We start from the raw sequence: 19170 nt of genomic DNA on the forward strand, positions 1-19170 counted from the left end.
TCATAAGCTTTCTCTAAATCAATAAATATCATATGCAGGTCCTCCTTATTCGCTCTAAACTTCTCCATCAACATTCTCAATAAATGAATAGCTTCCATAGTAGACTTACCCTGTATTAATCCAAATTGATTTTGAGAAACATTAGTATCACGTTGTAACCTATGATTCGTAACTCTCTCCCAAAGTCTTAAAGTATGACACATCAACTTAATTCATCTATAATTCACACAATCTTGTACATCGCCTTTATTCTTAAAAATAGGAATTAACGCACTCATTCTCCACTCAGTTGACATCTTTTAGCCTTTAAAATAATATTAAAAAGTTTAGTAAGCCAAGAAATTCCTTCTTATCCTAAGCATTTCCACACATCTATTGGAATATCATTAGGTCTAATAGTTTTTTTCATATTTCATTTTCTTTAACTTCTTAGCTTCTCTAACTTCGATTTTACTAATACAACAATAAAAATAAATATCTATTTTCAATTAGTGTGCTAAGGTCACTAGAGTCAATCATTTTTTTATAATCTTTATTAAAAAGCTTAGCAAAATATCTCATCCACCATTGTAGAATATCCTCTTCTAAAAAAAAAGAAACTTTTTGATTTTCATCTTTAATGCACTTCACTTGAACTAAATGCTTACTAATCATAAATATTTATTTGACTAACTTATACATATACATTTTGCTCTTTTTAAAATCTAATTTATTATATAAATCATTAAAAGCTAAAATCTTTGCATCGCTGATTGCTTTTTTAGACACCTTACGACCCTCTTTATATCTTTTCCTGTTTTCAGAGTTTTTACATCTAAATAATTATTATAACAAAGATTCTTAGTTTTAATCTTTTCTTACACATTTTGATTCAACTACTAACTATTTTTATTATTATGAGCTTTTTCTTTTAAAACTCTAAGCATATTCTTTTCAACATTCTTAATATTACTAGTTACTTTTTTCTACATAATATTTGCTTTCTCATGCATAGATAAAATTTAATATCTCAAATCTTACTCTTAAAAATATTTTTATTAGTGTTCTTTAAATGCCCCCATCTAAGTTTAGAATAACATTTTACTATGTTTTTTATATTTTTCACATCCATCTTGAAGTCTAAAACTAATAAGCGATGTTGGATGCATAAACTTTTACTCGGAATAACTTTATAATCTTTGCAATCTAAATGATTTATTTTTTATAAGAAAATAATTAATCCAAGTTTTACTCTATCCATTCTTATAAGTGATGAGATGTTCATCTCTTTTCTTAAATAAGATATCAATAATTATAAAATTATAAGCTAGAGCTAAATCTAATATTGTATTACCACCTTCATTAGTCACTCCAAACCTATCGCCACCATGGGTACTTTTAAAATCTTCTACCTCTCTATCAACATGTTCATTTAAATTTCCTCCAATAAAAAATCTTTCTTTAAGATGTATCTTTTGAATAATATCTTCTAAGTCATTCTAAAACTTTAATTTTAAACACATATTAAACCTACTTGAGGAGCATAATCACTTATGATATTAAAAATCTTAGCATCAATATTAATCTTCAAAGCTATAATTAAGTTTTCAATTCTACCAATTTTTATAATATTTTTCTTCAAACTCTTATCTATAATCACACCTTACCATTTCTAGTATGACTTATACTAGAATACAAAAGTTTAAATCCTAAACTATTAATCTCCTTATCCTTTTATACAACCCATTTAGTTTCCTAAATGCATAAAATATCTATTATCCTATGAATAATAATATCAATTAATTCTATTAATTTGCCTATAAGAGAATCTACATTCCAAGATCCTATCTGAAAGTCTAGATTACTTTATATTCAGTAAAAATCATACAAATTCCAAAATTACAAAGAAATTTTTTAAAAATATTCAAAATATTCATAATCTTAATATCTATGATATATAAAATTTACGCGGAGAAAGTTTTAATAATACAAAGGTATCCTCATTTTTACATAACAAAAATAAAAATTTAGCCAGAAAAATCCTAAAAATATCGAATTTTTGAAAATTAAGGTAGACATACTGTGACACATTTCTATCCAAATAACTTTCTCAACTAGCTCGACAGCTAAAAAAGACTCGAAGTAACTTAAAACAGAGTTTCTTTCTCTAGAAATCCTCTCCTCTCTCCTGCTTCGGCTAGCGAGGCGTTCGAATGAGTGTAATAGTGGAAATATTATATTTTTAAAAAGCAAATTTTGACCTAGCGCTGCATCATTTCTTCTTACGATGTTATACTTGTTCAAAAATCCAAAGTTATAGAAAACAAAGTGCTCCAATGTCACTATTTAGCGTCTGGTACTGTAGCAGCAGCATGATGCTCAGAAGACAACACTGTGGCGCTCAAATAATAACATTTTTAAGATTTTGTAAAAAATTCACTCCACATCCTTAGGACTTATTTTAGAACACTGCAACCTTTTTCATGCACAAATAATCTTCATGACACATGCAAATTGGTTCAAAAAACAACATTTCAAATCTTTACATTCTAAAATTACTTTTTACATTTTGGGTTGTTAGAGTGGTGGTCGTCGGAGGCTGGTGGGTCTTTCGCGATGGGGGTGAGCAGTGTTTGCTGGCAAGCAATGATGGTGGCCATTGACAGGGGTAGTCAAGTGATTCACTGGTGGTTTGGGAGCGTTAATGGAGGCTGGCAAGCAAGTCATATACGGTGTGGTGGTAGTGGCCGGTAGACGACAATGGTGGTGGTTGGATGGGGGTGGTTGCAAATAGCATGCTCAATGTTAGCCGACAGCCAGGGGTGGTGATGGTCCGTAGGCGAATTGCGACAGAGAGTGACGATACATGCCGCTTGATTTTTTATGAAAGAGTTTTCACTTAAACTATGCGAATTCATTTTACCTCAAAATAAATTAGAATATTTTACATTACATTTAATTTATTTTATATTATGTTTAATTTATTTTATATTACATTTATTTTTCATCCAATTAAATATCAATATTTTCAAAGCCTTAAAAAAAAATTTAAGCCCACTTGAATTCCAACAAAAACAACCTTAAATAAATTTATCGATTTAAACTCTGTTATGAGCTACAAGCTATATATTTATAAATATATAACGCCGTTTAATAAAAATTTCTTAAAAAAGCCGAAAAAAGAGTGGAAAGGCAAAGGAAGTGGACGATTCTGAGATCTGAGACGTGTTTATGCTCGAAATCGATCCGATAGAAGTAGATCACTGCGAGCGAGAGAGCGAGAGAGCGAGAGAAGGAAGTAGGTAGGGAGCTATCGGCGGAGATGAGGAAGAAGCTCGGCACTCGGTTCCCCGCCGTAAGTTCTCGCCGCGATTCTTTCTTTCGGACCATTCTGTTAAATCGAATAGGGAGAGAGACAGGGCAATTTTTTTTCGGTCTTATGAAGTATCTTAGTTTCAATCTATGGGAACGAGAGGATCTTTAGTACCTAGGGTTTAAGATTTAGGGTTTTTATCTAATCGTTTTTTCTCAGCTGATTTGTACGTTTCTTAATTCGGTAGTTTTGAGCTGCTCATGTGTGTTTTGATGCATGTCTTTTTTTTTTGTATTCTTCGATGATGTAGTATATAGTTAAGGATTTTGGTAATTCGCCTCTGCGGTTCACTGTATTTGGGAGGGGATTTTTATTCATATGTTTGATTAGCTTGTCTTCTTTGTTGATCAGTGTGCTTTGATGGATTTGACTTGTCGGATTTTAAAAGACAATTTTGGCCTCCAAATGGAAGAGTTTAGGTTAAAAGTTGGTCATCTTTTAATTAAAAACATGCAGTTGTATTAGTTGTTCATTCCATTGAACTTATGATGTGATTATGATTCAAGCATGTTCCATTGTTAGTAATATGAGTATTTGATCATCTAAGCTAGCTTTGCTTGCTTCTATGGGCAGTTTTGATTCTAATTAATGTGAGTCATGATAGTTAGTTGTTCTTATATGGCTTTAGATAGGGTGAGAAACATTTTCTAGAAAACTGGATATTTATTCTCCTTTTTTTATACTTTCTCATTTTTTAGTATTGGGCACCAATTGTCACGTGTAAAGTCTTACACTCAGTAAAATATCCAAGCAATAAGCATGGAAATATAAAGGTTTTCAGAACACAATTGTTGGACTTGCCAATGACTATGACGTAATGAGACCACCAAAACTCAATTGTGGAAATTTACTTGGAGTGATTTCAATCCGCCACAAACAAACTCAAAAGAGAAGGAAAAAAGAAAAAAAACATAAAAAACACCAATATTTACATGATTCAGTTTCAACTAAACTTACGTCCACGGGAAAGAAGAGATGATCCAATCCATTATAGAAAAAACCCAAGAAAAGTGTACATAATGAAAGAACCCTCACAAGCACTTCCCTAATCCAATGTGCACCAACCCTCAAAATAGAGAAGAACCCCATGAACAATCTCATTAATAAGATTATCTCAATAAAATGCTCTCCTTGCATGCATCTTTGAAGTCATTAATCCTCCAAGAAATCCTAGCAACCGAGAAGGTATGCCGATGAGGTAAGAGAGTTTCCTAAACCTAGAAGAGGGTTCCCACATATTTAGTTATAGGTCTTTTGAGCAACAGTTTTGAGAATAAAAGAATGGAAAATTAGGCAGGGATTGCAAATTACGTCACTCCATGCACATGCCTTGAGACATAATTCCAAGCTTAGGCATATATCCTAAGTCATTCATGTGAATCAAGAATCACTATAACCCCATATGTGATTTTCAATACTGCATCACATATCAATTTGCAAATTACAAGGTAGACTCTCAATCATTTGATTCTTATAAGAATATTTTTGGAATATTTGAGTCTCTTGCAATGCTCCTAAGGTCTAAAATGTGAGCAATGCCAATCATGATAAATATTTAGTCAATTTTAACAATTATCACCCTTGACTCTATTATGTGGCAAAACTTGAATCTCCTCTATGGTAATCTTAAATCCGAGCACTCTAAGCTCTCAAAACCTTGAAGGGCTTGACATCACACAATCTCACCATGCTAGATGACACTCGAATTAAATAGCTATTAGATATGTGCACATATGTTGCATAATACAGGAGATCCACCGATCCTAAAGTACTTGTACCACTGAATTTTGTACCCTTGATTTGGTTGTCACCTCACCTTGCATGTTCAAATAATATGACCCAACTCTAGGATAAACAATGTAACACAAATATGGTCTTTTTGATTATCTCGAAAATGTGATGCTCCAACATAGTTGAAGATAGAATTGAAGCAGCTTCCAAAGGCGCACTATGCAATGCATTGAGTTCTTTGAATCTCTTGACTTTAACGACCATCAAATAACCCTTGGAAATCATAAGCACCTCAACATCACTTAACTACATGTACATTGCATCTCTCATATCACTCAAAGATATAAGATTCATCCTTAGATTTATTGCATGTCTAACCTTAGCCAAAATGTTAGTTAGATCATCATGCATCCTTAAACATATACTGCTAAAGCTAATAGTCCTTCACACAAGATTATTCCCCATATAAATAAAGCAATCACATGATTCATAACTAGAAATAATGTTTTATCTTAGCACATATGATATGAACATATTGACCCAATAATGCACAAATAATTGCACATAAATCCTGAAGTCAAATGAAGTACTCACTACAATCCATATGGGATCGATTTGTTGGTGTATTTGTATATGTTGACTTGTTTGATAGTTCTCACCTTTCTGATGTTCATTTCTCTTCAATAATTGACAATCTTTCTTGATGCATCATTTCTTCTTTTAATAGAAAAAGTCTTGTTCCTATCAATAAGGATTTTCCAACTTAAGCCACAACTTCATGGTTATTTCCTCTAACAATTTCATCCATACTTCATCTGTCAAACTCAACTTCTCAATCGAAAATTTCATTGTCATCATTTTTCAGACTGCACTTTGATGCTATTTTGGTATGAAGAGAGCACCAAAACTCAATTATGGAAGTGTCACTCGAAGTGAGTTCAATGCATCACAAACTTAAAAGAGAAATATCAAATAATGAAAAGGGTACTAAGATTATATGGAACTTAGACAATAGATTGTATGGCTTCAACCAATCTATGTCCATGGGAGAGAAGAGGATTCTATCTAACTATGAAAAAACTAGAATCACAGTGTATACAATAAAAGAACTTCCACAAACTCTTTCCAAATCCATGAACCCCCATGCTCAGAAAAACAAAAGGAACTCCAAGAATAATCTCCTAAGTGAGATGACTTCACAACAATTAATATTTTTGTCCTCACTTGCACCTTTGAAATCATTAATCCTTTCTAGAAACCTTAGCCTATGAAAGTTTATTTCAGTGAGGATTCGAGAGGTCCCATATATATTAATGCAAGTCTCAAGGGAAATCTCAAGGGAAAACATCTTGAGAAGGAAAGCATGAAAAATAGACAGGAATTGCAAATCTCAATCCCTATACAGGCTCAATTTCTAAGGTCAGACATGGATCCTAAGGCCTTAACGTGAATGGGTTATCAATACAACTTTAGAATTTATTGCCGATGTTGCAAGATGTCTCAGTTTGTTGGTTATGAGGTTGAATCTCAACCATCTAATTCTAATAAGAATATTCTATTTCTAGGAATATTATATCTTTTGCGTTTCTCCTTAGATCCCATGCAATGCAAGTAATAGTGATTATAATAAATATTTCATCAACTATAACTGAGGAGTAGCTTTGGAGACATTACCCTTAGCTTTCCCAAGGTTGGAGTGGTTTATTTATTTATTATTTTTTCTTTTTTGGGGGGGTGGGTTTGATTGTTTGAATCCTTAGATAGAAGAGTTGAGCCTTTAAGAATTTTTTGTATGTTGATAGTTGTGTACAACTGCTTGTATGAAAACATTTGGTTGCCTAGGAAGTTTGAGCTAGTTCTATATTTTTTTCTTATATATCCAACATTTTGCTACTGTAGGCTTTTTGTATTTTAATGCTGTTATTATATGGGACTAGTATTGGGATTATGACTGCAAAACTGATTTTCCTAATTCTTGTCTTATTCAGTCACGAATAAAGAAGATAATGCAAGCAGACGAAGATGTTGGCAAGATTGCATTACCTGTTCCCGTTTTAGTTTGTAAGTTACAAAATAAATTTATAACAAGCAAGTTGATGTCATTGAACATTGAAAATGTTTGTTAACTCAATTGTTAGATATAATTGATGCAAAACAAACTCAATTGTTAGATATAATTGATGCAGTTTTTCTACGTCTCATTTTGAAATTTACTCTTCTCCATATAATTTTGCTGTTGGTAATACCTGTTTTTTATGCTAGTGTTTTTATTGGGATTTAAGTGATTTATTGCAGGTTATCCGCGTAGTGGGATAAAAATTTGATGTTGTTGTTATCGCAGCTTATACATGTTATGTTCAGCATGTACCTAGCTTTGAAGTTACTATTGGAACCTGACTTTATTATGGACTATTTCAATTTTCTTTTTCCTTGCATTTTGATGGAGATGATTTTAACAAGATATGTTGTTTATTTAATAAGCATTTTTGCTGAGGCTTTTTATTCATTAAAGCTAGTAGTCCAAATTTTTAGTAGATCATACGTATGGTCATAAGATGAATTTTTTACTAGTAAAAAATGCATATCATAATTGTGGTTGAATCCACTTGTTAATTTCCAAAGAAATGGTCCTGCGACCTTTAATATTTCTTTATTTGATTGAATGGTACCTTACTGATTTAGGCTTCACACGGTTGTGCTGTGTTGAATGAAATAAGGCACTGCTACTTGTATCTCCGAGGATGAGATGTAGAAGGGTGTGAGCAAGGAATCAATTTTTTACTAAAACTTCCTGAACCAACCAAAATCTCCCTGTGATTGCTTCGTAGAAAGCAAAAGAAACACGTTACTAAAAACAAATAAGATTCAGAATAGAGTGAAATCAAATGAATAAAAAAATGTAGGATTGTATTGTAAGGCATAATCAGAGTAAGAAGGTAGCTGTTGAGATCTTGAGACTATCGGTTTTAAATGCAAGATCAAGACCATCTATCTCCCTCAGCATCGTTAAGACTAGTGATATACTCTATTTCATCCCACTCTTAAGTGTGCTTGATTATCCAGTTTTGGCAGTATCCAGGATGGAGAGTTCCAACTGCCCGGAAAGATATTTAAAATTTTCCACAGCGTAGAACGCTTCAAATCCCTTGGAGTTTGATACATGAATTATTAATAATATACAGTGATGTTAACAATGTTGATTTGTGAATATGCAAGAAGAAAATGAAATTTTAATTGCCTTGGGAAGATATTTGATCTTTCTTTATAACCACACTAGAAGTATGGTTAAATCAATACCAAAGATGTTGAAACTTCGTCCTTGAGTTCTTATCCTTTTGGTGGAACTGATGAATGTGAGCTTGCTTATAAAGATTGTAGAAATTAGTAGGTTTGAAATTGATTTCAAGAGAATAATGATGAGGACATCAGTCCAAGATTTCGACATGTGTACCGTCGTCGGAGTCGTAGATCGACGGCTACGATCCAGAGCTTGTACTTTTGATATATTTTTGTATTTTGTCTGTATTTCCCTAGTTTGCCCCTATGGGTAGTGAGTCGCTATTGTAGCCCCGAGGGCATTTGTGTCTTTCTGCTTTTCTTTCATTGAGGCCTATATATTAAGGTCTCTTAGCTTTTTGTATTGGATGATGATTATGAAATGAAATTTTAAGTTTTTTGTTTGATCTCTAAGTGAGTTCATGAGAGGAGGAACCAAAGGAGGGTGATAGCAAGACCCGTCGACCGTTGGTGGATTCCAAGGTTCGCGGCCCCGATCTATTTTCTTCCCCAACTTTCAATTCTTCTCCAATCAACCACCCGCTGGCCTTCCCTAACCAAAGCACCTATTTTTCTCCCAAAACCCAAGCCCCTTCCCCCATCCCGCCGGCCAACCACCTAGCCGTCGGCCTCCCCTCCACCATCCCTTCCTTATTTCAACCCTCCCCAACTTAATTTCAAAATTGAAATTCAAAGTGAGCTCCAAAGTTTTCAAATTTGACAAAAGCGAAATTATGAAAGTTTCCAATGAGATTCAATTTAATTTTAAATTAAATTGGATTTGAATTCATCATCCATAATTTTTCGAGATGGATTAGGAAACCCTTAACTCCCTAGTCTCCCTCCCCAATCCCCTCCCTCCTCTCTTAATGCCGCCGACCTATAGGGGGATTCAAATTTTGGTTTTCCCTCTTAATTCCCCCATCCCCTCTTGGAATTTGAAATTCAAAACCCAAATATTTTCCCTCCGATTTCACTTAATCTGAAATTAATTTCAGATTTCTCTTAATTTCTCCAAACCCTAACCTAGACCTAGCCGCCTCCTCCCCTCTCCACCTCCTCCCATCCAAGATCTAACCCAAACCCCTCCTCTTGGCCAACTCTCCTAAGTGGCGGCTCCACCTTTATTCAATCACTACATATCAATTCCGTTCTTGATCATGAATGGTGGATCCGGAAGTTGATCACGGACTTATTCTCAATTCTTGCTGGGAGATTGACGTCATCCGGTCACCCTTCTTTGACCCCGGATTCGGAGCCGAGAACACCGTCAAGGAATACGTTGACCGTAACCTTCCTCACTTGACGGTTGTCTTCGACGAGCAACGACTTATTGAAGAGTGGAATATCACCGGACGTCTACCCGCGCCTCCAACTCCGGCTCCTTCCTCGGCAACTAGCCCCCTTGGCATCACGTGTCTACTAGTGGCATCCCTAAGCTTGTTTGCAATCTTCCTCCGCTAAGCCGAGCGATATCAAGAGTAAGTGAGGGATTCCGAGGTGAATGATCTAGATCTTAAACTGTGGATTTTGTTACATGCCATTCACTCTACTTTTTATTTGATGATGTAATTTTGTGAGTTTCCTATTAATCTTTATTGTAATAACTTGTCATTACTTAGCCTTCCATGAATTTTTTCGAAGATCTAACTTGAATACGCATCCATTTATGCTTAGCCAGGCAAAGTTCATAATTTATCAATTTCGTATATGCAATTCTTGTTTCATCTTCATTGTATTACATCAAATAATCTCTCTGTTTTTGTGCGTATGCATGTCTGTGTTGTTGATCAAACTATTACAAATATTTCTAAAGTGCAACTTGTAATGTGACGTGCAAGATTTTTTTTTTCTTCAATGCACAAGGTCTCTTTTTTCTTCAATACACATTCTATATATATATAATGTGTTTGCACTTTGCAATAGTATTTAAATTGACTAAACCTGAATCATATCATATAATAATATAAAGCAAGAACAATGATACATTCAATAATAGTAATAATTTCCAATTATTCAAAATCCAAAAAAAAAAAAATTGAATATATAAATATTGAAGTGATGAAAAAAATCCCTGTAAATTAAGAATACTTAATGAGATAAAGAGAGATGTTAGTGATTGAGAAGGGGAGGTGATGCTAACCGAGAGGGTAAAGATGAGGCAACATGAAACATTCAGAGGATGCATCAAGAAGCATTCTCGAGAAAAAGTTTGTGAGCAAAAAGTCACTGCCACTAGTAGCAAGAATTAGTAATAAGCATGGATGAAAACTAGTGAACAAAAGAGTGTTCAGAAGATAACCATCGAGAAGTGATTTAACTCCACCATGAGAGAACAGAGAAATGAGTAATAACTACGTGAACTAGCCAGGAGAAGCAAGCATTCATGCAGTAGTTATTGTGAAATTTGTTGAATTGAATCATGAAATAGAAATTAGGATTTCATTGTGAACCAGAGATTACACAATGCAGCAGAGCGACATGATATGTGCGCTTTTTGGCATGCTCTCACAGCAAAGGTCAAGCAATGCACACGGCCAATGCAATCTCTTGGCTTGGCTCCTAAATCGAGCTTTTAAATACTCTCATAAATGACCACCAACAGTGAAAATTGATGCCAGCAAACATCAATTAACTAAGAATATCTAGTTGCATATAACTTATTATTTCATCCATGTATGCATTTTAGTTTTTTATTAAAAACGTCAGTATTGAGAATTACTATTCCTCAATTTTTACAAGAATTGGGATCCATTTCTGTTGTTGTTCATTATACTCCTCTCACACTGCCAAACGAATTTGGATCTCTCTCATGATTAATTGAAGGTAGGCATCACAAAATTTTGTCCTTCCTCTCTTGATACAAATTAGAAATTTTTCTGATGTTATGATATATACTTTCTTATCATTATTTTGAGTTCACGTTTGTGTTATTATTTTATCTTTTATGTCAGTTGCAAATTAGGTTTGCAAATCTAATGCATTAATCTCTAATTTGATGCTACTTAAGGTTCATAGATAAAGATCTTGCGACAGAAGTACTTGTTGGCTGTTAAACAGTGAGCATGTGTTTCAAATCTTCAAATAGCTATATGTTGGATGTTTTAATCTTGACTCCCTTTGTAAATGGAATATGTACTCGTAACTGTTGTTTTCCTTAATATTTTATCTTTATTGTCTACTTGCAGCAAAAGCCCTCGAGTTATTTCTTCAAGACCTATGTGATAGGGCATATGAAGTTACCATCCAGAAAGGCGCAAAAACATTAAATTCTTTGCACCTGTAAGTTGACTGGTTGAATACTGTGTCCCGCAATTGCAGCACAATGGCACCGCAGAAGCCAATTTTTATTATTATGATTTTCCTTTTGTTGTTTTAAATAAAATAATTCTGTTATTTTGAAGATGTGATTCATATGTATTTTATGTGTGTGCACATACATAGGATGAACTTATCCTTTCATTAAAATTTCTAAGTTTATCCCACAAAGATTATATCAAGATCAACCATCCTCTTTAACATAATGAAAACTAGTGGCGTACACAATTTCATTTTTTGTGAAGATTATTTAATCATCCAGCAGGTGCTTAAATGTTTTCTTAGTAAATGCCTTAAATTGCAAGAGAAGAGAAGAAATTTATGATCGTCAATAGTGTTTTACAATTGACTTGAAAACTAGTATATGGTTTTTCTTGATATTTAGGACATTGGAATACATGGTAAAATCTACTATTCTTGATGGGCTTTTATTTGCCTACTAATTTTCCTTTTTTAATGAAGGATGAATGATCAAATCCTTTTGAAAACTAATAAAATTCAATTCACGAGTAATTTTTATGAAATAGATCAATTTAAACATTCTAATTTTTTGTTTGAATATCATCATAGATGGTAGTCTAAGAGAGATTTGGTTAGATAAATGTCCACTCTTTCTGAATAGGAATATATTGGTATATACTACCATCTTTTATTTGGATGGACTTTTTTTGACATTATTTAACATTAGCTTGTATTTTTATTATTCAACATCTAGTTGTCAAATCAAAGCTTTTTAATTTTAATGAATGGCATAAAATATAGGATGCCAAAGTCATAAAAGCTAAAATATTTGCATCGCATATTGCTTTCTTAGACTCCTTACATACCTCTTTATATCTTTCCTAATTATCATAATTTTTACAGCTAAACCAATTTTTATAATTTTTTTTTTATTTTTCATCATTTTTTGAACATTTTGATTCAACGACCAACTATTTTTGATATTAGTAACTTTTCCCTTTGATACTCCAAGCACATTTTTTGCAACATTCTTAATATCACTACCTATTTTTTCTCACATAACATTAGCTTTCTCATGCACATACAAAATCTTCAAATCTAATATCTGACTCTAAAAAATATTTTTGTTAATATTTTTTAAATGCCCCCATCTAATTCTAGAATAATATTTTACTTTATTTTTTATTTTTTCCCCCTTCATCTTAAAATCAAAACTAAGAAAAGATGTTGGGTACATAAACTTTCACTTTGAATAACTTTATGATCTTTTCAATCTAAACGATTTATTTTTCTTATAAGAAATTAATGTGAGTTTTACCATATCCATTCTTATAATTGATAAGATGCTCATCTCTTTACTTAAATAAGATATTAGCAATTACAAATTATAAGTTAAAGAAAATCTAATATTAACTTATCACCTTCATTAGTCGCTTCAAATCCATAACCGAATGCTTTTAAAATTATCTACCTCTGTACCAACATGTATATTTAAATCTCCTCTAATAAAATTTCTTCTTCAAGAGGTATCTTTTATATTAATTATTCTAAGTTATTTCAAAATTTTAATTTTGAACTCATATACAAACCTACTTGAGGAGCATAAACACTTATAATATTAATAATCTTAGCATCAACAATAATATTTAAAGTTATAAATCAATATCCAATTCTTTTAATTTTACAACATCATTCTTTAAAAATTTATCTATAATCGCACATACACCATTTCTAATACGACTCTCACCAGAATACTATAGTTTAAATCTTAAACTATTAATTTCCTTTGCCTTCTCTCCAATCCATTTAGTTTATTGATTATATAGCTATGTTGCACTGATACAGATATGGTGACACGGATACGACACGATACCGATAAGGGAAACATCAATTATTTAAAAATATAGGATTGGGTATGGCGCGGACACGACATTATAATTTATAAATCATTCATAAAAATTAAGAAATCAATCAAATCATAATATTTGAAATGACAAAAAAAAGAACATCATTTGTAGTCTTATAGCTTATAATATCAAAATGAAAGTAAGCATTAAATGTCTAGTACAAAAACAAAAATAAAATAAGCAATTGTCTAACACATGAAGTTTCAACTATTCAATGGAAGGAATGAGAGGATTAACTTCTTCAGGGGTTTGTCTTTGAATTTCTATTTCTTCCTGCAATAATGTCGCCTCATCTCGCCTGCTCGGCGTGCTCGTGTGCTGCTCCTTCGTTGACGACGAAGAAGACGCATGCTTGCAGTCGTGGAAATGGAAAAGACCTAACTCATATCTTATGGTCACGGAAATGCTTAAACCCACACGGTCGCGAAAATGAATAAGAAATACGAGCGGCTCCACACTTTTTTTTGTTTTTTGATAGGTTGATACGTGTGTTCTTTTAAATTTAAATGTTATTTTAATTGGATACAACTTTGTCATATCAGACACATATCGGTCTTGTATCAGATGCGTATCCATATCTGAAACGCGCCCAATACTTCATACCTTCATAAATAGGTGTATCGGTGCAACATAGATGTATAGAATATTTATTTTCATATGAATCATAATCATAGTTGTCAATGGCACAAAATAGCACGCGCCATGGCGCACGGTGCGGCGCGGCACACCTAGGGCGCCATGTTCATGGTGAGGCACATGTGTTTAAAATAGCGCGCGCTATTTGCAGCACATGTGAGCCATTGCGTATGGCGCACGACAAAAAATAGCGCGCCAAAATTTTTTTAAATTTCATTATACTTATGAATATTTTTTACAAGAATTTACAACTTAATAGGTATGATTCTTATTGATTGCTACTTGAAGTGTTTCACTAGCATCCATGGTTTAGAAGCGTCCACCTCTTAAAATTAAAAAAATGCTCGGTACCGCTAGGTACATGCTCGATACCGCCAGGTCGCCCCGCCAGGAGGCAACGCCTCCTTGAACCCCCGGCAGCCCGACATATAATTGTATTCATCATCTTTAGTAATAGTTGTTAGTGTTAGTCTGCTTCTTCATGAATGCATGCTTTGTATAAATTTTCTTCATGAGTGCATGCTTTGATTGGGAGACATTGGACTCTATAGGAGAGGAGGAAGGGGTGAGGTCTTTAAATGTGAATTCTTGTCTCTTGGATAGCTTGTATTTTATTTTTAATGATATTTCATATTCATGCTTATTATTTTATAATTCTTATATAGTTTACGCTATATTTAAAATGGCATGCGCCGCCCCTTGCGCTATGCGCCATGGCTTCAAAGAGACCTTTGCGTTATGGTGCGCCATTCGCCGTTAACAGATATGATCATAATATCTATAAATTCCATTAATTTTTCTGAACGGTTATCGATATTTCAAGTTCCTATTCTAATTTTAGTTTCATTTCTTAGTTTCGTTACCCACATCTGTTCATGATGTGAGAACCTATGCTTATTTAACACTGCACCCGGGCGCTGGTGCAGTGGCCCTTTCACACTTGTCGTTGTATTTAGGCCATACTGCGCGTCCTTCCAGGGAAGCCCTAGCATTAACACAATATATTAAAGGATTCTTGTAATGATTGTTCGACAAGTTTTATGCTGGTTGTCAACTACCTTATGCAACCCTCCAATTTTCTCATATAGGAGTTGGACCTGACAATGACGGTGTTAATTTTACTAATATGATGATAAAAACAAAAATCTTTATTTTCATTTAGGATGTTAAAGTTACTAAAGGCAATCTATTCTCATGATCTTCGTTGAAAGCTTAGCGAAATATCATGTTTATCTATGTTGAATATCTTCTTATTAATAAAAACACTTTTTTATTTTAATCTTTAATGCATTTCACTTGAACTATATCTTTATTTTTCCTATCTTTTTGCTTGGTTAACTTATACATACATCTTTTGCATCCTTAATAACTAATCTATTATATAAATCATTTAAGGTTAAATTTTTTGTATCATATATTATTTTCTTAGACTTCTTGCATGCTTTTCTATATTTTTCATAAATTTCTAAGCCTTTACATCTAAACTAATTTTTACAGTAAAATTTATTATTTTTCATATTTTGCATGTTTTGATTCTACCAACAATTATTTTTATTATTTGGAGTTTTCTTTTTCATATTCCAAGCACATACTTTGCAACATTTTTAATATAGCTAGCTATTTTTTCTCTCATAACATTAGTTTTTTCATGCACAACACAAATCTTGAGATCTTGAATCGTACTGTAAGAAATATTTTTATTATCATTCTTTAAATACTCCTATTTAATCCTAATACAACAATTTACTTTATTTCTTATATTTCACCATTTCATCTTAAAGTCCAAAATTATAGCAATGTTGGGTATAAATTTTTTACTCAGAATGACTTTAAAATCTTTGCAATTTAAATTATTTATTTATTTTATAAGAAAATAATCAATTTGAGTTTTACTTAATCCATTCTTATAAGTGATGAGATGCTCATCTCTTTTCTTAATTAAGATATTAGCAATTACAAAATCATAAGCTAAAATAAAATTTAATGTGGTTCTACCATTTTTATTAGTCTTTTCAAACCCATAGGCCATAGCCACTATGAATACTTTTGAAGTCCTCTACAACTCTACCATTTCTTTGCTCATATCTATCCCATGATATGGGAACCCTTACATTATTTAACAATGCACCTGGGGGTCGGTGCAATGGCCCTCTCATACTTCTTATTTTATTTAGGCTATACAATGCATCGTTTCCAAGAAACACTCTAGCATTAACACAATGTATTAAAAAGTTCATTGCATGATTAAAACATTTATATTATGATTATTTGACAAATTTTATGCTGGATGTTGACTGTCTAACATAACCCTCCACTTTCTCATATAAGACTTGGGACTTGCAACGTCAGTGTTTAAAAATATATTTTGCTAAAAAAAAAAAAAAATTAGGTTAGGATATCCTTACCTAATTTCATCAAGGTGTTTTTTAAAACTTAACATGCTAATTTTTTTTCTATGATAATTATTGTGTTGATTAAACATAAATATTTTAATATTTTATCATACATTTCATGAAAAATATCTTTATTAGTTTTTTTTGAATTTTTCTGCAAATTGAAATCACATAATTTCATGTTATTTAATAATAATGAATGCAATATATCAGTTTTTCAAGTACTTCCTAATCAAAATTGGGCCACGATATCCCGGTTCAATTTCTTCCCCCTTTTGCCATGATTTGAGGTTAAAACCTCCAAACAAGTCGGGCTTTCAGACCTGCCATATTCTTAACGCTTGCTTGCCATGATGTATCCATGCATATTAGAAATCACTTGTCCTAATTATGACTATAAACTTGTTTTACAAACATAGCAAAGTTATATATGCTTCATCATATATGATAATCATATTTCTTTGATGAATCTCTTTCTTTTTCTAAGTTTATAGTTTAAGATGTTATAATAGTTATACATCGCTAAGAAGCTACTTCCTGAGCATGAATTGAATTTCTGTACATATTCTAAGATATGGTTTATGCTAAGGTCTCTGTTCTTCTTCTATGCCTTTCAGAAAACAATGTGTGACGACGAATAGTGCATTTGATTTCTTAACTGATGTTGTCAACAAAGTACCAAACCTTGGTGGCACCGAATCTTTTGCTGATGAGAAAGGAATATCACGGAGAAGGTAAATTCTTAGTAGTTTTATTGATTTTGATCATCCCATTTTCTAAAATATTTTGTTAACTGATCAGATAAATTTGTCTTTCAGAAAAGCTTTAGTGCATGATGGTGAGATATTGACAGAAGATTTAAGATCTGCGAAGGCGGTAAGCTGCTTTGTAACTCTGTAAGATTTAGTTTTTCAGAAGCAAATAATTAAGACCATTAATCATGTTTCATGTTTTGAACTAGGAGTGGCTGGTCATTAAAGTAATTAATGTTCTAAATTATGAAAATAAATGTATTTACTATAGGTAGTGAAGCTTTGAAATTGCTTAATTATGTTTTATTTATTAGCAATGTGCTTAAATCTCTATAATGTTAAAGATTTATTAGAAAAAATTGGATTTTCTTAAGAGGTGCTTGTTTGGATGTTTTTTAAAATACATGCATTTTTAAAATATTTTTTTGGTATTTATTAGGATACACTTCAAATACTCTTTCTCTTATCTCCTATTTAGAAATTACCATGTGCGAATAGGGGATGCACAGCCTCAGTCGTTTAATAATAAGTGGTCGCGTATACGCAACTAAGTCTTTGTTTGTGATAGCTTTTTTATTGCTTATTAAAATTTTAAAAAATTATACCAAATGAAGTTTAAGAATCTGTAAAATTTTGTGTCAATGGGGAATTTTATTATTACACAGCAGGCGGCATAGGTTTGCTTTTGTTATCCACAATCCACATCTATTAATAATTTATGGGAAAAGGACCAAAATGATCCTTGATTATTTTGATTCCTTTTTAAAAACTTGAGCCAAAATGATCTTTTAATATAGTTGAAGTTCATTTTGGTTTTTATTAAAGAGTCGTTGGACTATTTTGATCTTTTTCTCAATAAATTATTATAAACTTGAGATGGAACGAAGATGTGGACCAAGCAAAGGATGCGTCATGCACAGAATTTGAAAATTGATTGATCCCAGTGATTTTCAAATACAAGAAAAATTGAGGGTTTAAGATATTCTATATTCCTTATAATTTTGTTTTGCATGTCTTTTGTGTCAAATCAAACATCACAAAAATGAAATACATGAATATGAAATGCAACCAAACAACCCCTAAAGCTCCATCATGTCAATTAAATCTAACAATGTTTTATGTTAGGCAATGAGAAGCATCAATATGAGTCCGCGAGGGCGTGCCAGAGGCAGAGGACGAGGCCGAGGACGACCGCCGTTAAATCGTACAATCGAGAAAGAATCATCCTATATGAAATTCGAGGAAGAAATTGACTTATCACCCGAACATGATGATCCTGATACCCCTGCTGCTGAGACTGAGGTGGCAGAAAAGGAAAAGGAAAACAAGAATCCAACCGATTTAATAATCACAAACACAGCAGCTTTGGCTCCAACAACAACAGAGGCCAAACAAGAAGGTTATTCTGCTTGGCCTTTGCCTGATGTGGTTACTAATCTTGGGATAGAGCCTTCAAATCTTGTAAACCTAAATATGCAAATAGATGAGGATGAAGACTATGATAATGAAGATTGATGAAATTTGTGAACTCAGTTTTATGATTGTGTTAGCTGATGAAGGCTAATGCTGTGTAATTATTTTGTGGCAATGAGGTTTGTAGGAATAGAAATTAGCTTAAAAAAACTATGTATTTTGTTTTTTAGTTTCTGCTGATTATTTTCTTTCTATATCCATTCTTTCATTTCACTGTTTATAATAATGCCAACTTTTTTAAATAATGTTAAAGCCTATTAATTAATTGTGTGCTCTAATATTGGAAAGATTATTTTGTAATGAATCCGAATGATAAGAACTATCTGGATTTGCTGCACATTTACTGTCTTTTTATTGCACTTTTGTTGAAT

At 32.6% G+C, this 19170-nt stretch overlaps 1 protein-coding gene across 1 annotated transcript; it reads left to right on the plus strand.

Annotated features, from left to right (window-relative positions):
- The first annotated feature begins 3138 nt into the window (after positions 1 to 3138).
- Positions 3139 to 18993, plus strand: LOC110100723. Its single transcript, XM_020828362.2, has 6 exons — positions 3139 to 3334; positions 7072 to 7144; positions 11548 to 11641; positions 17192 to 17308; positions 17393 to 17450; positions 18452 to 18993. The coding sequence occupies exons 1-6, from the start codon at positions 3302 to 3304 to the stop codon at positions 18839 to 18841; spliced, it is 765 nt and encodes a 254-aa protein (XP_020684021.1). The 5' UTR covers positions 3139 to 3301; the 3' UTR covers positions 18842 to 18993.
- The last annotated feature ends 177 nt before the right edge of the window (positions 18994 to 19170 follow it).

This window comes from Dendrobium catenatum, unplaced genomic scaffold, assembly GCF_001605985.2.
Source record: "Dendrobium catenatum unplaced genomic scaffold, ASM160598v2 fragScaff_scaffold_716, whole genome shotgun sequence".
NCBI classification, from domain to species: Eukaryota; Viridiplantae; Streptophyta; class Magnoliopsida; order Asparagales; family Orchidaceae; genus Dendrobium; species Dendrobium catenatum.